Raw genomic sequence first — 19,804 nt, forward strand, 5'->3', positions numbered from 1 at the left:
ACCACCATCCACTCCAATTGGGGCCTTTTCTATAATGTCCACGAATGACCCACTTTCCCCTTTAAGACCTCAATTGGAGCTCGGGGTGGGGGAATGATGTGCCTCAAGAAAGCATGTCACTCCCTCCTGCCATGCTAATGGCAGCCTTAAAGGGGAAGGTGTATCATTCCAGGACATTATTGAAAATTATAGAAAATCCCCCCTGACACCATGGAAAGAACAAAAACCAGAACAAATCCGGGGAAATCCTGACAGTTGGTCACCCTAGCCTTGCCTAAAGATGTTGCGGCGTGAATCTAGGACTTTCTATATGCAAGGCATATATACTCTGCCACTAAGCTACAGCCCCTCCCTGGATCACCGCTGTCAACTTGCTTATTAATACTCTAAAATAACTCTACAAAGTTAGTGAAGCAGGACTTAACTTTAACTTTACAGAAGCCTTACTGATTCTTCTTCATCAAAATATGTTTTTATATACATACCTTGATGAATTTTTGTTTAATAATAAGATGGACTATGGGGAGACTAACCCGGCCTCCCTTTTCTTGGGGCCATGCATTAGGGAACCTCTTCCCCAGGCAAACCCTATCGTGCAGTAAGATGGACAGACTCCACCGTTCCCAATTAGATCTCAGTATTATTATTCTGATTGCTGCATCTGGTTTGTTACGTGGTTCTTTCCAGTAACATTGCTATTCCATACCTAGTAGAATTCCAGATTTTTGGAGTATGCTTCTTCCATATTTGAGGTGCATTAAGTGCGCTGAGGCTTGATTTGGTGTCTGACACTATCTGTTGTGACTCTGTTGTATTGGGTACTTGAATCTAATTCTTGCAGTACCTTGAAGCAGACGTAATTCAGGGACTAAATGTTGGCAATTTTTAAAATGACTGCAAATTGTATATTGCAGATGTGCATTCATTCATTTTGGCAAACCGTAATTATGAAATTTTAAGAGTATATTGGCCTGAAAGAGGTTTTTTTATAACCTCTTCAAGGATAACCTGCTGCAAATACAGAACACACTGTGCCTTTTGCCATGTTGAAAATGTAGAAACAACTTGTTGCCCCAGCACACCTATCAGTACAAATTTGTGTTACCCGTCAGCTCTAGAAAATACTTGATTTTATCAATCAAGTGTAAAGTATTTTCTTACTGAAATAGTTCCAGATTTCTGTAGCATATACTTAAAAACGTTTCTGCTTAGAAGAATCGGCAGAGGTGCAAATGATTCTTCTATAAATTTACAGGAGTAGTTTTTCTTGCATTTTAAAGGATGCCAGTGTTTGATGTTTTTGTTTGTTTATTTTCTCCCCTCCCCATCTGTCTACTAATAAAATCAGACGATTACTTCTAGAACTATTTAGTATCACTGCTACAATTATTTAACTTGCTTGAAATAGATATGGACATTTTATATCTAATGTGTTTTTTGCTTTATTTTGGTAGAATGGATTTGCTGTAGTTCGACCTCCTGGTCACCATGCAGAAGAAAGTACACCTATGTGAGTATGTGTTTGTGCTTTAACTGTTAGATCCTTTAATTTAGAAAACCAATTGTACGATAATGAGGTTGGAAATTTGACCTGCTGTGATGGAATTGCTTTCTTGTTATCATCTGGTTACAAAGAACTGTATTCTGAAAGTTTTTATACTGTGTAAGGTCTTTTATTTGATTATTATGATTATTTTCATTTTGAAAGAAATTGTCAGCTTGATGCTGTATCCTACTGTAAGTGTGTCTGGAGCAGCCTGATCTTCCTGGGCTTAAGAATATGTAGCAAGGTTCTCATCTGACCTCTGTTTCCAGGGGTCTGGAAACAAAGCCCTAAGAGGAGAGACTGAAACAACTGGGCATGTTTAGCCTGGCGAAGAGAAGATTGAAGGGAGACATGATAGCACTCTTCAGATACTTGAAAGGTTGTCACACAGAGGAGGGCCAGGATCTCTTCTCAATCATCCCAGAGTGCAGGACACGGAATAATGGGCTCATGGTACAGGAAGCCAGATTCCGGCTGGACATCAGGAAAAACTTCCTGACTGTTAGAGCAGTACGACAATGGAACTTATGACCTAGGGAGGTTGTGGGTTCTCCCACACTAGAGGCCTTCAAGAGGCAGCTGGACAACCATCTGTCAGGAATGCTTTAAGGTGGTTTCCTGCATTGAGCAGGGGGTTGGACTTGATGGCCTTATAGGCCCCCTCCAACTCTACTATTCTATGTTTCTACGATTCATCACATGCCATTTTAGCTTCTGCAGTGTCTGTGCTTTTACCTCAGCAACTAGGACAGTGAGGGAAGGGTCCAAACTCCATGCTTCCAAAGTTTCAGGGATGGCCACTGCTCATCCTCTCTATTTAGGATTTGTTTAAATTACGAGGTTTATAGATTAGGTAAATAATAAATATGTTTAAGTGTAACAATGGGAAAATGTCAGTAATGCAGCACTTGTAGTCAGAGCCTAATTGTAGTAGAAAAATGTGACTTGCAAAATGTTACCCAACTTTGCAGGCAGAGATGGTGGAACAAGTGCTTTTTGCCAGGGTGCAAAAACAGCAAAGCACATACAGTTTTCTCTCCAGATTTTTTTTTTACTTTTTAAAAGAAGTTTTAATTATTTCATAATTCATTATATTCATATTTAACCCTTCTGGGCTAGTAGCATTTCAATTGAAATGTGATTCTAAAAGTTTTTTTAAAAAAAATAAAAGGGATTTTGTAGAACATTTAATTTAATATGTGTATATCTGGTTTGCTTGAGTCCTGTAACTCCTTACAATATATCACGACTGGAGTACACATCCTTATTGGTAGCTGCTCATTAACAATTGTGGCTTCAATTGTTTTTTAAAGTGTAGACGTATTGCCAAAACTCTGTTTTTTCAGCTTGGATGCTTATGGCTTCCCATAATGCTGCTTCATACGCAGAGGTGCATGCTTGTTTATGGTCAGGGATCGAAAGAATCATTTGCCAGTTCACTATGGGTAAATGCTCCTGACCCTCTGGCAACGAGGGCTCTAAGAAGCTTTCAAAAGCATGGCAGTTTGGAAAAGGGAATAAACACCAGGAGTTTATTCTTCAAACTGCATCACTAGTGAGAAGAATTCTTCCAAATTCTCTGTGCTTGTCAGAAGTGTAATAGGGAGAGGCAGCCCTGTCTCACTTTATTTAGTTTTATTTATTTAAAGTTATTTTTAGGCTGCCTAATAATAAGTAAGAAAGAGTAGAGAACCCTCCCCCCCACCCCAGTTATTTCCTCCCTTCTTCAAACCTCCATGCGAGTGAAGACTCTTCGTCTGGGTTCACAGAACACGCTAACCCACCATGCGCTATTTTGTCTGAACACAGTGCGTTTTCCGCAGGGTGGGTTAATGTGTTGTCTGAACACAGTGCATTTTTTGCAGGGTGGGTTATCGTGTTGTCTGAATGCAGCATGTTTTCTGCAGGGAGGCTTGTTAACCATGCAGCGTTTTTTCTTGAAAACCCATGGTTTGTTGTTGGGTTGTTCAGAGTGATTAACAGGCCACACTGCATGGTTAACAAGCAATGCTGTGTCAGACAACATGATAACCCACTCTGAAGAAAATGCACTGCAGACAAAACAATAACCCACAGTTCAACAACAACATCAACAACAGCAACAACAAACTGTGTTGTGTGGACCCAGTCTTCCTCTTCCTCTGACAAACGCATAGGACTTGGAAGAGAGGTGGAGATTCTTCACACTTGCTTGAAAGCAGTACAGGAGAGATTCTTGTTGATTCTTATTTAAGACTCTGGGTAAGTAAGACAAGATACCACCTCTCTGCATATGTCAGCGGAATTGAGAGGGAGATGGAATTTCCTCTCTTTCTCTCTTGCACAGTAATTTGAAGTATTTCATACTTTTTCTTACTTTCTCTGTACTCTGGCACATACAAGAGAAATCTCTGCTTTTCCCCAAAGTTCTCTGAAGATGTCAGAGGATCTGGGGAAGTGGGGGGATTACTAGGAAGGACAAATAAAAGCTTTAACTAGTAAGCAAACCTGATACTTGTGGCTGTGTGTATTATAAAATAAGATTGTGTGTGTAAATATGTGTTCTTTGTGGTCTCTGTGCATCATACATCATCATTATTATTATTATTATTATTATTATTATTATTATTATTATTATTATTTATTTATTTATATAGCACCATCAATGTACATGGTGCTGTACAGAGTAAAACAGTAAATAGCAAGACTCTGCCGCATAGGCTTACAATCTAATAAAATCATAGTAAAACAATAAGGAGGGGAAGAGAATGCAAACAGGCACAGGGTAGGGTAAGCAGGCACAGGGTAGGGTAAAACTAACAGTATAAAGTCTGCACAACATCAAGTTTTAAAAGCTTTAGGAAAAAGAAAAGTTTTTAGTTGAGCTTTAAAAGCTGCGATTGAAGTTGTAGTTCTCAAATGTTCTGGAAGAGCGTTCCAGGCGTAAGGGGCAGCACATACACACAGGTGCAGAGCCTCAATTCAGGAAACTTTTATAGCTGAGGATCAATTTGGCAGGACCCCACCAACACCCCCCCCCTGGGGGTGGGGGCTACACACACATCCTACTGCACATTTCCTTAGTGGGCTCCCAACCAGCTTCTCAGTTCTCCTTTGACCGCCTTGCAGGTTGCTAGTCTTGCTGAGCCAGCTTATCACATTCTTTCTGTCTTTTCTATCTAATCTTTTGTTGTTTCTTCTGTCTAAATATTTTTTTTAAAAAAAATATTGTAGTTAGGTTTTTTTGTCATTTCGCAGTCTTTGATAGCTGTGGCGTGGCATGAAAAGCGCTCTTCTGCAAGTGTGTTTGTTGCAGCAGCAAATTACCACCCACCACCCACCACCACCCCGGCTGATGGACATTCACCCTGTCTTTTTTGTGTCAGGAAGGCTCATGTAGTAGAGACCTGTCCCCATTGCCAAAGTTTGGGACAAAGCTAATAACTTTAACCCTATTCGGGTTCAGTGGGTGAGCGTCCTTACCTTTTGCCACTCACTGTTTCAAAGAAGATTTGAACTCTCTTCAGTTAGAGTCTTCGTAGCCGCTGTCTTGGCTAATCATCGACCATTTCAGGGATTTTCGAGATTTACTCATCCAACTGCTTGACAGTCCTTGAGAGAGCTTAGAAATCTTGCGCCCCCAATAAGAGTCCTGGTTCCTCCATGGAGCTTGTCAGTTGTTCTTAATGCTCTGACTATGAAGCTGTTCGAGCCCTTCAAGACCATGGATTTCCGCCTTCTTTCGTGGAAGGTCACCTTTCTCTTTACCATCACAATGGCATGGAGATAGAGTGAGTTGTGTGCCCTGCATACTGATCCTCCCTGTTTTATGGAGACAAGACTGTTCCCGTCTGGAGGTGGCTTTCCTCCCAAAGGTTCCTGACTTCCATCTGAACGAGGACATTGTCCTGCCAAATTTTCCCATCACCTTCTTCTTTGCAAGAGCCAACTTTGCATGCTTTGGGCTTAGTTAAGCCCTTGCTTTTTATAAGGCTGGAACCGAAACATTCTGTAAATTGCAGTGGCTCTTTGCATTCAATGGAGGACCAAAGAAGGGGTCCCAAGTGTCTTCTCAGAGATTTTCATCCTTGGGCATACATATGATCAAACTGGCCCATGAGATCGTTGGACTTGGACTTTCAGATCCAATTAGGGAGCACTTGACACAGGGTGTTCCTATGCTGACACTCTTCAGATGTGGAATCCTAATACTACCACAATTCTGTGGAGCTGCAATGTTTATTTTGCACAATAAACTTGATGTTCAAGCTCAAGAGGACTGCAACCTTGGCCATGTGCTCCGTCATGCACCTACCCACCTCTGGTAAGCTGGCTTATCCATCACCCATGCATGTGATGCACAGAGACCACGAAGAAGAAATGTAGGTTGCTTACCTGTAACTGTTGTTCTTCAAGTGGCCGTCTGTTCTTTCACACTACCCACCTACCACCCCCACTTCGATGTCGACTACGATGTTGGTACTGAGGTGTGATGTCTCTATTTACAGATCCAAAACCCCATTAGCCCCATTGAAATGAATGAGACTTCAGTTAGTCAAGCCTAATTTCATTCCCATTCACCTCAATGGATGTACTCTAGATAAAACTAACATTGGATACTACTCATTGGGGTTACTCATATACATGTTTATACATTAAAAAAAGTCCTACACCTCCCAGCATGCACTAGGCAGCCATGCTGTCTCAGGAATGCTGGGAGTTATAGGACTGTTCCTGTCTAAACACGCATAGCATTGCGCCCTAAGACATTTCTCCACATCAGCAGGGGTCATCTCATGCACACGTTTTAATCCTTATCTACATTGTAATTGCTATACTCTAATTGAGTTGCTGTAGTTTCTTCAGCAAAAATGATTCAGCATTTCACCAACATTGTGCAAATATTGCACCTAGGTAATGTTGCTTTTGCACTCAAATTGTTAAGATATTGCTACGTATTCCACTTTTTTTGCAAAGCTGTTTGATTTGCAGGCATTACGATCAACTAACTAATGGAGTTTATGGAAGATTTGCAATTCTTGGCAAGGGTTAGTGTGAAGGCAGGAGGAACAGTATGAATATATGATAGGTGATAGAGATGGCTGACAAAAGAGGGTCCAAAAGCTCTTGCATTGCTAAAGTCAACCTTTTAACATATATTCGTATCTTATGTACATTTTATTCCTTCTGACAATTTTTGCCATGATCATTTTTTAAATATGTATCGTTTTTGCCTGTACAGATATATTGCATACAGGTTAGAAATGTTGTAACATGTATGTGTAGTTTCTGCAAAATAATGCTCCCACTGTTATTTTAGCAATATTTTTGCTGTTTTGTCAAAATGAAATATTTTAATTATTCTGCAAGCGTTGCTCCCACTCTGAATAGGCTTTGTGAGTCCTTAGTGGCAACAGAATGTAGACAAATCTGTGTGCTATGACATCATGGTGTTCACTAAGTGATTCTTGATTGGGAAGGATTTTTCTAATAGTAAGAAAAGGGTGCCAAAGCAACAGCATTTGGGGAAACAAATAGAGGTAAACAATATTAAGAAGAGTCAGGCATTCTCTCTGAGTTTTTTCAAGATACAACCCCACCACCACCACCCTGAAAGCAGTTCTTTTGAGCTGAATGTTGAAAAAGGAGAACATTCAGCACAGACCTAATTAACAGTTTGTGCAATAAATAGCTCATTCTGCCACCGTCACAATTATTGACATAATCTGACTGAAAGCTATTTCCGCGTTTTGGAGCAGCAGCAAAGACAGTTTATAAAATATTTTTGTTTTTTGAAAAATGTTTAGAGGTATATTTTCCACCTATGCATCTATGATATTCCATTATCTTTCAGGGGTTTTTGCTATTTTAATTCTGTGGCAATTTCAGCCAAGCTTCTCCAACAGAGATTGAATGTGAACAAAATCCTTATAGTGGACTGGGTGAGTGAAACAGTTTTTGTTTTAGAAACACCACCCCTACCCCCAAGTACATGTACAAAATGAAAGAACTATGTGTCAGCAAAACTGCAACCACAGAATCCCAATATATTAATCTGCAATTAATGTATATGAGCTGGCCAATTTTGTCCTGTAGGGGTACTGTGGACTTAACACATTAGGCAACTATGCTGACCATCAGTTCATTGTTTGTTACTCCTTTAGCCATTAAGGAAGGTCTGCAATCTCTCTCCCCCTCCCCCCCCCCACTCCCTTGGCAATTAGGTGTGAAAAAACCCTCCTAATTGCTGTGTTGTGGGGGTGTGCTTGTGGGCAGGTGTAGATGGGCAGGAATGGGTGTAGATGAGTGTATGCTTTGGTCCCACCCACTACTGACATGTGGACCCCAGAGGGTTAGCTATGAGGGAATGTGGCCCATGGGCTGGGAAAAGTTCCCACCCATTCTGCAGTTACCACCATTATCAGGGAGATCAGGCATTGAGTGGACTTGGCTTACCAAGCTACTAGTTTTGCTGCCCGGGCAAGTCCTGCTGCATATGCCCTCAATCTGTCAGGGATGCTTTGGGGTGGATTCCTGCATTGAGCAGGGGGTTGGACTCGATGGCCTTGTAGGCCCCTTCCAACTCTGCTATTCTATGATTCTAAGTGCAGCAACTGCTGCGTTATCAAAGACATTTGCAACGTGGGTCTTGCTGCCTATCCTTTATGAGGCACTATAATGGGTGGCAACTTCAGGTGGTGGTGGTCCAAGGGCCTGCATGGGGTGCACTCTTGCTGCAACAGTGGCAACAACAATGAATGGTTTGGACGAAGAAAAGCAAATTTTGTTCTCATAATTTCCTGCAACCTCATAGCGGTTGCAGGAAATCACCTCCCCCCCCTTCCCCCCAATAATATTTTGAGTGGAATGGGGGCTGCGTGTTGTTCACCCCTGCACTATAGGATTTATGCCTTTGCTTCTGCAGAAGCGGTCTTCAGTAGGTGGTTGAGGCAGCATCCTCTGGTAGAGATCTGTACATGGGGGCTTTGCTTAGCTTCCCACTCTGGGATTTGGGACAGCTTTAGTCTCTTTCTTTCTTCCCTACTGCCCTACCACTGTACAGGAAAAGAATTGGACATCATCTCACACCTGTCTAGTTAGTAGGAAGATGGTGGTCAAACAAAGCACAGTCTGGGGGTAGGGGAGTGGTGACATTTGCACCGTGCACCTCTCGTCAGGTCAGGGATCCCTTGGCTACCTGTTTCTCAACGTTGTCTTGTCCATCAGATTTCTTTCTGTATTCTTTCTGTTCTTCAAGTTGGCTCCTTTGTCAGGCCTTATTGTTTGGGCCATGCTGTAGCCATCACCAAGAACTGGAAGGGGACCCCTCTCCAGCTGGGGGAATACGGGGTTGGCCTGACCTCTTGAGTCAGAGAAGTGGTTAGCATTAACTCTCCCCCCCCCCCCCCGGCTTAGGACCTAATAGTCCTAACTTTCTTTTCTCAGAGGTACAAGCTCTTTTCATGCAATATTTGGGCAAAGGGTTACTCTTGTGATCAATGGGCAGCAAGGCCTTGTCCCTGCTCCCAAGTCAGTGCATTAGGCAAGGATATCTACAGGGGGAAAAGCCCATGCATATAGATTTCTATGTGCATAGGCTTTCGTCCTGCAGACATCCTGCGAGTCACACGTGAAGGGGGCTTAGTGTTATCATTAGAAGGAAGGAGTACTTCTGATTACTGATGATGAAGATGATGATAGTGAATATGTAGGGCATTTCTTTCTTTTCAGAAATGCTTATATGCCAGCTCCTCTTTTATATTTTCTCTTTCAATGCTTGTTGAAAAGGAGTCCCTGTTCGGTATATAGCTCCTTTCACAAGTAAGCAGAGTGAGCTACAAAAGTGTATTCAGTTAATTTGGCTCAATTGTGAAAAATTCCTTAGGTCTGTGGCTTTAAGCAGTTACCCATATATTGGTGTCACTGAAATGAAATTGGGCAGCCCTACTTTCGTAGCCAAGCCTCTCCCCGCACAGAATTTTCAGCATGAGCCTGAGAAAGGTGTTGTAGTATTGCAGTTGCAATGTAATGTAAACAGCCACTCATGTAATAATCCTTCTCATATAATATAATCTCTATCCCTGAAGGATGTACACCATGGAAATGGTACTCAGCAGGCTTTCTACAATGATCCTAATGTTCTTTATATTTCACTACATCGCTATGATGATGGAAACTTCTTCCCAGGCAGTGGAGCTCCTGATGAGGTAATAACCATATTGATAACTGTGTATTTGCAACATTTGCGGTAATAATTATCTCACAATCTTAGAAGTTGTTCAAGCAATAAAACACCAGGAGTTTCAGTACAGTCAGGAGGGTGGGAAGAGAATTGATTTCTACCATTTTGAAATGCAAGTGTTCTGGTCTTTAGTCCTTTATAATCATCTTTCACTTCCTGCACCCTCAAATGTAGCTGATATATTGGGTAGGGAAAGGTGGTATTTCATGATGATGATGATGAACTATGGTAGGTTTTTCTCAAAACAAAAGCTGATGCTTGATATCAACGTTCCTTTTTCCCACCAGCAGAGGGCACCCCCTACTTTCTTAAGCTTGTAATAGGAGAATTCTCCCAACAACACATAGGCTATATACATTATTTCTGTTGAAAGTGAATCTTCAACAGTTTAACAATCCAGTCTCTGCAAGTCTGGCTTTGTTAGTCATAGTAGCCGTCCTTGCTATCCTGTCTCTGTGCATTTGCTGATAAAAGCTATGAATTGGAGCTAGTAGTGATGATTAAGGCAACGGTTGCATTCTTTGCTATGGTACTCTGGAATCATGGACATTGTTACACATTGCATTGTTTAAGTTGTGGAGTAAATAAACAATTCCTATAAAGGTAGGGCTTTTGAAATAAACTCTGCACTAAGCAAAAATAAAATTTGGGCAGAATTGGCTCTTGCTATATAACCTTGCTCATTTATATGTTTTAGATAGAAAATAATATTAGAATTTTGCAGAAACTGTTTCCCCACCAATTAAGAATGCATGGGCAGGGAAAAATATAAATGGTCTTTAGGGAAGACATAAAAGGTCAAACACTGATCATTTGAGACTTTAGCAGAGCAGACTGTACATACCTGCATAGCAATGAGAGCTGGTTTACATTCATTGCCTTTTATTTACACCAAGGAGTCGTCCTGGGCATCCTGGGTCACAAATTGCATTGAGAACGGTATCATGACCTGAGCAATCACTGATACAACCAGCAGTAATCTGTGTGATTGGAGAGGTGCATTTCCAGTTGTTGTGATCACATGAATTGCTATTGGCAGTATCTGTCATCTCTCAGTTAGTGTGCTGACTTTATTCATGTGGATGTGTACCTGGTAACAGTTGAGACTGAAACTTGCATATTTTTGAAATGTGAAACAATAAGTTCTCCCCCACCCAAACTTGTGTGTAATGCAGTCTGTCTTGCATTCCAAGGTAGAAGGTCCCTGCCTAATGGTTTATTCTATATAAATCTTCCCTGAGAAAAGGCCACCACTTGTGCTTGATGAAAATTGTACCTGGTCTTGTTAATGCCATTCTTCATCCTTCACAGTATACCACTGTATTGCTGTCCCTCAGAGTTTAATCCGTCCAAATGATACATAAACTCAAGCTTCATTCTTCAGTGTTACTGAAGACTTGCTTATCGGTTGGACCAGAGTACAATCTGTTAGTACTAGAGTTGGGAATTATTCTGCAATTAACAACAACAATACTCTGCATTACCTGCAAAATGCATATGCCGTGAAAGCACCCGAGAGGGAATAAGCCTTAATTGTTATACTTTAGGCTACAATGACAGTGGATTTAAAGGCGTAGTGAGGTTACCACTTAGCTTTCATGGGGCATACAATCTCCCCACTCCCTATCTAGATGATTTTTCTTCCCTAAGGAAGTCAGTAAGTTCCGTTGCAGGTTTGGAGTTTTTAACCTTCTGTGTGCTACCTGTGCACGTTGAAATTAGGGACATTCTGTAAGAAAAATGCAACTAAATATAAGCAGCATCAGGATATGCAGCCAGGGATTGACTGACATTTTGAGAAAATTCATGGTACTATAATATCTTAGACCATGCAAAGTTATAACGACCTAGGCAGGGGAAGGCTGAAAACTCTGTTGCAAGGCGTGAATCTGTCATATTCAGTTAGTGAATAACAGCTGTTAAGGTAGATTTCTTTATTCATATTTTTATTTGGAGGTTGAATGAGAGCCAAGGTTTTCTACTGATATGTGCTACTTTTTAATGTGCTGTTTTGAATTGATTATGAGATGGTATTTCTTTACCACAAATAATCTCAACTAGAGGCTTCTGTCCAAGACCAGCAGCGTTTATCCTGAGCTCACTGAATCTATAAGGAGAACATGTGTCCTAGGAGAGAGGGCAGTAACAGAACTCGAAGAAAACATTTTTGCAAAACAGAATAGGCCACCAGACCCCAGTAATCAGGTGTTGTTCTGTGTCAACTGCTGCTTAATGCTAGCAAAACCTTCAACTGTTGGGAAATGTATTTCATTTCTAACTGACCCTTTAAAAAACAGGGCTGAGCAACTTGTGGTCCTCCAGATGTTTTGGCCCCTATTAGCTGTGCTGCCTATGATGGCAGTTGTAGGCCAAAACACCTGGAGGACTGCAAGTTGACACCCCTGCTTTAAAGCTACAAGCCTGAAAATAATTGTTTCTCTTAGCCTGTAATCTTATATACACTTTCCAGGAGTAAGTCCTATTAAACTAAATGGAGCTTACTTCTGATTAGACATTTAAAAGATTGCACTGTTAATGTACTTAGGGATTTATTATTTATTTATATCCTGTTTACACTGTTCTGATGGGACAGGAAGCTGGATTTTTTAAAAGGAGATACAAAACCTTCTCTGTAGAAATTAATGTGTTGTTACATATGGAATTGTAGATCCGTGAGGTCATTTGGGAATGCTGCTTTGGAAATATGGGTAATTCCATACGTGACAATATTCTCTGGAAATGTAACCTATTACATTCTTTTCTTTCATTCTGTATTTCTTAGGTTGGCATTGGACCGGGTGCTGGATTCAATGTTAATATGGCATTTACTGGTGGTCTTGATCCACCAATGGGAGACACAGAATACTTGACTGCTTTCAGGTAATTTTCACATCTTTGGGCTTTTCCTGAAGTTATTTCAGTCTAAATTAGACATGCGCCTTTTTTTGTCTTCTGTCTTTGAGTATCTTGTTCCAAGGCAAAGAAAAATAAAGTAAACTCCCTAGCTTTTGCAAATGACAGTGTACTGGTGAAGTATTGAAAGATGGACATTTAAACAAAGCATTAATAAACTCTGCATCTCAAATTTATCCATTCATGCTATATTAAGAATTGGCTCCTTTCTGGCACTTGGAATATATTGGTTAAATTCAGTGAAATTGTTGTTGTGCACAGCTTTGTACAAAAAAATCTTTTCCCAGTTTGGTGAGGAGGCACCCAGCAATGGGTTATTTCTCCCTACCACCCAGGAAAGACAGGAATCATGTGACCAAGATTTATGCCTTTCCTACTAGTAATCTCCAACTCCTTCAGTTTATCCCCGCATTTCTCTAGGACAGAGCTATCTCTTTTGTTTGCTTCTTCATTACTGTATGCTCCTGATTCCTTTTCTTCCTTAAACCAGGGGTGGGGACAGGTCTCAGTATCATAATCCTAAATGTATTCCTTCAAATCTCTTCAAAGGGAAATTGCAATACATAGCACAGTCTGGAACGCACAATGCCTTCATTCAAATTTTAACTATGGTCTCTAACAAAGAGCATTCAAGTCTCCATGAGTTAAGTAGACTACATAATCTAGGTGTCTTCAGTTCTTTGAATGGAAGGTCCTAATCTATAGGATCACTCTAGAGATACTGAGACGAGCAACCTTTACTTATATTGGTATCCATGGAATTTATGTTGTCGTTCTGAATTACGTTTAGTTGCTATTCTAGTACACTTTGATGTGAGCACAACAAGGTAAATGGGCAAACATTTTAGATTCCTGCGTACTGTGCCATTACTGTGCCAGATGGCACTTGGAACCTTTCACCTGATATGGACCGTTTTAGGAAAGTGTTTTTCATGAAGTATATGTACAGATGCCATGTTCAGAAGTATTGCCCACCTCTGAGCTATAACTTCATTCAATCTGAATACTGCAGATCTGTGCCTGCTGTCAGATGGTGGTGGGCGTCATGCTAATCTTAAAACAGACAAGTTCAATGAAGAAATATGCAACACTAAATATGCAACACTAAATATGCAAGTCCAGCCATTCCCTTCGACACCAATCCATTATTACACAAGCATCCAGTAGATGCCTTCCCCAAAGAACTGTTACAGATCAGGGAGAAAGAGTTAATTATTTTAAACTAGCAAAAACACCCATCATTGTGATGGGAAGAGAAAAGTGCAAAGCGTGCCTTTCTGTTCTCTGTCCTCAGAGATGTGTCTGTTACTTATTCATTTACTAGCTGATATGCCCATGAATAATTTTATACCATTTATTTGGTATAAAATAAATTTCAATGCAACTTATTCATCTTTAGGTTGGTTGGTTTTTTTAGTTTGTTTGAGTTAGTAAACTTTTTTGTTAGAATAAATGGGAAATTGTGTTAATAAGAACTGTATTTTAAATTAGAGCTTTGTGATAAACCACATTTTTTGTTTTACCTAAAAAGCCTACACCTCCCATCATGCCTTGGCCGGAGCAGCCGTCTAAACTTCAAAAGCAATCAGGATGCACAACACCCTTTCCACCAGTTAAAGAAGAAGCAAACCTAAAAATACGTTTTCAAAATATACCCGACATTGCCCAGATATCTGAATAACATATAGTAGGGAAGCGGATCCACCATCTTAAAGTAGCCGGCCGGTGCTAGGCCTGTGAGTTAAACTTTAAACAAATTAAATTCATTCCCCCCCTCTCTTATCCTCACAACAACCCTGCAAGGTAGGCCTGGGAGGTAACTTTAAAACAAATTAAATTAGTTCCTCTCTCTCTCTCAATCTCTCCCCGCCCCCCCGCCAACGCCTGGCCAGGACCGTCTTAAAGTTGATTTTTCTTGTCCCCACAGAAAACAAAAACTACAGCTCCCAGCATGCCTTTTGCCCAGAGCTGCAACCTCCTTCCCTTCTGCTCCCAATGGGGAGGTAAGCGGCTGTGAGTGGACACCCACAACTCTGGCCAATTCCTGCTGGGACTGCCTCAGCCCACACTTCTCACCCACGAAGTGCTCCATCAGGAGCCTGTACTGAAGAGCTGGGACTGGGCTGGGCACTTGCCCCCCCTTCGTCAAGCCTGTTTCTGGGCATGCGTTGAGTGCTTCCCTTTCCTCCTTCCTTCCCTCCCTCTTAAGGGTGAAGGCTGCGCATGTGTGTCCCTCAGTTTCTGAGAAAACCGATATCAGGACAGGGTGCCTTTGACCATGTCCAGAGTTCAGCCCCTCAAAGACATTCTGTTGTATCCAGTTATGATTTTAAAACCACACATGGCAGGTGGGAGGGGGCACCGCAAATGGATGCAGCCCATTTATGTGGGTTGTTTCCTTTTATGTGAAATTGGGTTCACTGCTTGAGACTGAGCTTAGGAATCACAATGGCCGCCAAAGGCCAGTAAGTCTGGCCTCCCACCCAAGGCATGCTGGGAGTTCCACCCAAGGCATGCTGGGAATTATAGGTGCAAACCCTGGTTTTTTTTTTATTAAATTCTTTAAAAATACTTAAAACCCCAAAATCCATGTTTTTAGAATTTTTTTCTGATCTATGTACGCAAAGACCTCTCTGGGTGAACAGCATTAAGGCAGCACCATATGTGGAAGTGGGTAAACACACGTACTTTCCGCTTTGTAGGTAGAGATTACATTTTTACCCTGTACTTTCTCCAAGGATTGTCCCCCTCAACCCAGTTTTATCCTCAATCCTAAGAAGTAGGTCAGACGGAGCGATAGTGGGCCACTTCGCCCGTCACAATAAGCCACGCTGAAACAAAGCCATGGTAGGTTGGTTAATCACTGGCTAAGCCATGCTGCTACAGACGGCCTGTTAGGGCACTCACGGGCTTGCCATGGTTGGTTTCTCCCTTCGTTCGCCCACCTGCTCCCACCACATATTCCAGGGACCTTTGCAGCCTTGCCTTGTGAAGCACCAGTGTTGCCAGATCTATGCCAGATCTTTGGAGTTACTTACTGAGGGTTTTATTATTTTCTTTAACAGTTAAAATCCTAGGTTGCTCCTTGTAGCCTGTTCCTCTTCCTAGCATAGCGATGCCTGTAGGCATGATTGACTTACTTCTGGGTAACCACATCCTCTCCCTATTCAGGACCATGGCCATGCAATGGGGGATTTTAGCATTGAAATGAGGGTGGGGGACGACTTAATCCCACCCAACCCCAAATCGACATGATCATGAATTTGGAGTGCATGTGGGAATTCTAAAACACGGGATTTCTTCCTCCGCAGCCATTCTTTGGTAGATCTGCTCATATGTTTAGGATCATTGTCTTGTTGCATAACCCACTTTCGGTTCAGGTTCAGAACACAGACGGATGGCCTGACATTCTCTTGTAGAATCTTGTGATACGCTGCAGAATTCATGGTTGAGTCAATGATGGCAAGCTGTCCAGGTCCTGAGGCAGCAAAGCAGGCCCAAACCATCACATCCCCACCACTGTGCTTCACAGTTAGGGTTTTATTTATTTATTTATTTATTACATTTTTATACCACCCAAAAGCCGAAGCTCTCTGGGCGGTTCACAAAAATGAGGTTCTCCTGTTTGAACTCAGTGTTTTGTTTAGTGGTTTTCTCCTGGCTATCCTTCAATGAACACCATTTTTGTTCAGTCTTTTTCTGATCATTGAGTCGTGGTTAGCCAAGGTGAGAGTGGCCTGCAGATCCTTGGATTTTACTCTGGGGTTGTTTCTACTTCCTGGATGATGTGTCGGTTTGTTCTTGGAGAGTTTTTGGTAGGATGAACACTCCTGGGTGGAGTGACTGTGGTCTTGGATCTTCTCCATTTGTAAACTATCTGTCTGACTGGATTGATGGAGCCCTAAATCTTTAGAAATGGTTTTGTAACACTTTCTAGCCCGATGAGCAGCAATAACTGCTTTTCTGAGATCCTCAGAAATGTCTTTGTTCATCACATGATGTGTTTCCACACAACTATATAGTGAACACCAAACTCACAAATTTTCGGATCCTTTTATAGGGTGGAACCTCCCAAATTCACCCTGAAACTACCTGATTGCTTAAACATCAGATTCTAATTATTCCCTTTAATTGAACTGATGCAACCAGGGTTCACTTACTTTTGTACACACCCTGGCTCTTATGTACTCATTCTTTGCCTAATTTATACTTTTCTATTTTGTATGGAATTGTTTAATATTTACCCTTTTAGATATTTAGAAAAGATCTGGTTTTGATTCACGAAGTCTATCATGGTGAAACTATAGAATTTCCGTAATTATTGTTAGGGTTCACAACCTTTTTCTCCCCGCTAAAGGTCCCCTATGACGTGGAGGGGTGAGATGCTGCCCTAAGAAAGGGGCTCTCACTGCCCTAATGTCTGCCCTTTGTGATACCAACTTAAGCCCAGATCAACATGGTTTCTATTCCATTTTATCGAAGCATTACTAACGTTGTAGGAACTAGTCACTTTTGAGCTAAAACACCAAAATACTTGATCATGTTGAGTCCAGTTAAAAGAAGCTAGCACTTCCATACAGACAGCAAACCTGGTGATTTGGTTTTCCTAGTTTCGTTTTGATGGGCTCCTTCTTATACTCGTTATCAGATTTCCGAAACTCCTCTTTCTTACTCTCCCCCTCCCTGGAGCAAAATAGCAATTCGAATATTTTTATATAGGAAGTGTTTCCCCATTGACAGGCTTACTCTCTGGTGATGGCAATGCCTCTCTTGCCCCCCCACCCCCCAGCTGCTGTTTGCTGCTGCTGCAGCCACTGCCACTTGCAAATCCTCTGCCACTCTTCAGCATTCGCATGCAAAGTTTCACTAAGTACCGAGACCAGATGCAGGCCTCCACCCTCTTAAGTGGATCAAAAGCAAAGCAGAGGAAATTATTCCCTATCTTCTACTTTGCACTCACTGCTCTGTTTGCAAAATTTGCCTTGGCTGCAAATAAGTTAAGACCTAGGCATCAAAATCATTCAGAAGTATCTTAATGGGGAGCTGGAGATGTTTCTTTCCGCATATCAATTTTGTCTTCCTTTATATGTGTTGATCTAGTACCCCATTGGGGAGCTCTTGATTCATGCTAATATATCTTGCATTTTAATACTCTCATAACTTTGTTTGCTATTTTTACTGTATTTTAAATTCACTATGTTATTGTGTTTATTTTAGCTCCTCCTACTACTTGTATTTCATTTTGCTCTAATTATATCAAATTCTTATGGCTTATTGCTTTTAGCAATGAAGATTTCATTCACTCATCATCTGCTTTGGCTAACCCTCAACTCCTGCACCACTGCAATGTGCCAGCTTCAGGGGAGGCAAAGGTCAGCCTCAGAAGCTCAACAAGTTCATGACCATCACTGCTGACCAAGCCAACATCCCCAACCTGCGCCCACCCCCTCCAACCCCAGTGAGACACAAACAGGCACCTGCCTGAATGCACGAATGGTCTTCTACTAGAAAAACATTGTGTGCTTGCAGGTCATGTACATAGAAAATAACTTCAGTGGTATATGCACATGTGCAAGCATACATACACTTTCAGCCTGGGAGTTACATTGGAAACTTGTTTAATCTTGTGCCCATTTCCCCCCAAGATAATAGTCTGTACAGTGACCTTTGAGATTCTTAAACAGCTGCCTTGAAAACCCTTTTCCTGATCCACATTTATTGATTTTAATGTAAAAAGAGGCTTTGAAGTTTTCAATTTATTGTCAGTCCCTGGAGAGGCAGAAAAGTGAAGAGAATGGGTTGTATACTCTCTTTTTTCTTAGGAGACAGTGGATGCCTTAAAGGCAGCACCTTGTTATGCTGGTCCATTGAATGCCACATTGCATTTCCAAGGGATCAAACCAGAAGATGAAGAAAAGATAAGAAAATTGGTCCTAATGAAATCCAGAAGCAACAGGCAGTTTCACTATGAACTTGGGAAACTCAGGATGGAGAACTGAGCTCTAATTCAAACCTGTCTACATGCCAAATTCAGACGCTTTGAAGTCTTCAGATAAATCAGTGGAAATCCTTTTGAGCTAAGCAAATATAGAAATGCTTTTTCTTTAACTCCTAGCATACCTGGCTTCATTCTGCATGTATAGTTAGCTACCTTCTGTGAAAAATATAGGGAAGAAAATGTTCTTTCTAGCTGCAGAATGTAATTCAACATTCAATGGAATTCGACATTCCAATAAAACTAGATTTTCTTATGAAACTAGAAGCTTGCAGCCAGATCGCAGAATAGTAAGTTCAAATCACTGTGTAAAATTCCTCTCTCACAATCACACCCAGTGCTCCTGGGCACTAATATTGCTGCTTTCAGAAGAAGCCTGAGACGAATAGATTGCCCTCTCTATCTACCCTCTACCCAGTTTTCTTTTGCTCAGTACACTTGTGAAAAGGGGATTTAAACAACCCCTAAGCTACCCAGCTGAACAGGCTGGGACAACTTGGACCTTAGGCGGAGGAGTCAATAAGCACAAGCAGTAAAAGATTTTTTTAGGGAAATGGGGGGAAGGGAATTAGTAATGAATAAAATAAAACAGTGAAAGCGACTATAAATATTCTCAGAGAGCATCACACACTCTCTTGGCTACAGACTTAGTTTCCAAATGTTACAAAGAATGCAGAGTTACACACAAACACACACCCCCTTTGAAAATGAGAATTCTTACTTCGCCACTATTTGGATTATACCATTCCAGCCAACCATGTCTCAAGAAGTGGAGATCCCCAGATCCCACCTGCCCAGTGGCAGGTGCAATGCGCACCAAAGAGACGCATTTCCTTGCCCCTCATTTGGTTGTATAACCCAAAAAACACTTTGTGAAGTATGACAAAGCAAAGATGGCTCTCCCTGATCTATGCCACGGACGATGAATTCCACCCACAAAATTCACCCAAAACATACTCACATTCACGCAACTGAATTCTGGCGAGGAATCAGAATATGTGTCTGTTGGATGAGGGTTCTGTCCCTGTGTGCACACAGGATCATTGGAGTTACCACGCGCCTCCTGAATGCTGACAGTCCAAGTGGTTTTATACCCCTTCCCTCTCGTTGGGGTTTATGGCCACAAAGG

The 19,804-nt window shown here is 41.5% G+C and overlaps 2 protein-coding genes across 7 annotated transcripts in view; one reads left to right on the plus strand and one right to left on the minus strand.

Moving 5' to 3' along the window:
• The window catches only part of RAMP1 (receptor activity modifying protein 1), a 547,734-nt gene that overhangs the window by 435,045 nt on the left and 92,885 nt on the right, over nucleotides 1–19,804 (minus strand). The window lies entirely within an intron of this gene.
• HDAC4 (histone deacetylase 4) overlaps nucleotides 1–19,804 on the plus strand; it is a 192,592-nt gene that overhangs the window by 147,751 nt on the left and 25,037 nt on the right. For all 6 annotated transcript variants that reach the window (XM_063116011.1, XM_063116008.1, XM_063116010.1 and 3 more), the window contains 4 exons: nucleotides 1,455–1,510; nucleotides 7,380–7,467; nucleotides 9,613–9,732; nucleotides 12,550–12,647. In XM_063116011.1, coding sequence (XP_062972081.1) covers nucleotides 1,455–1,510; nucleotides 7,380–7,467; nucleotides 9,613–9,732; nucleotides 12,550–12,647 — 362 coding nt within the window. The remainder of the gene's footprint in view (nucleotides 1–1,454; nucleotides 1,511–7,379; nucleotides 7,468–9,612; nucleotides 9,733–12,549; nucleotides 12,648–19,804) is intronic.

The sequence above is a fragment of the Elgaria multicarinata genome, chromosome 2, assembly GCF_023053635.1.
Source record: "Elgaria multicarinata webbii isolate HBS135686 ecotype San Diego chromosome 2, rElgMul1.1.pri, whole genome shotgun sequence".
Lineage (NCBI taxonomy): Eukaryota > Metazoa > Chordata > Lepidosauria > Squamata > Anguidae > Elgaria > Elgaria multicarinata.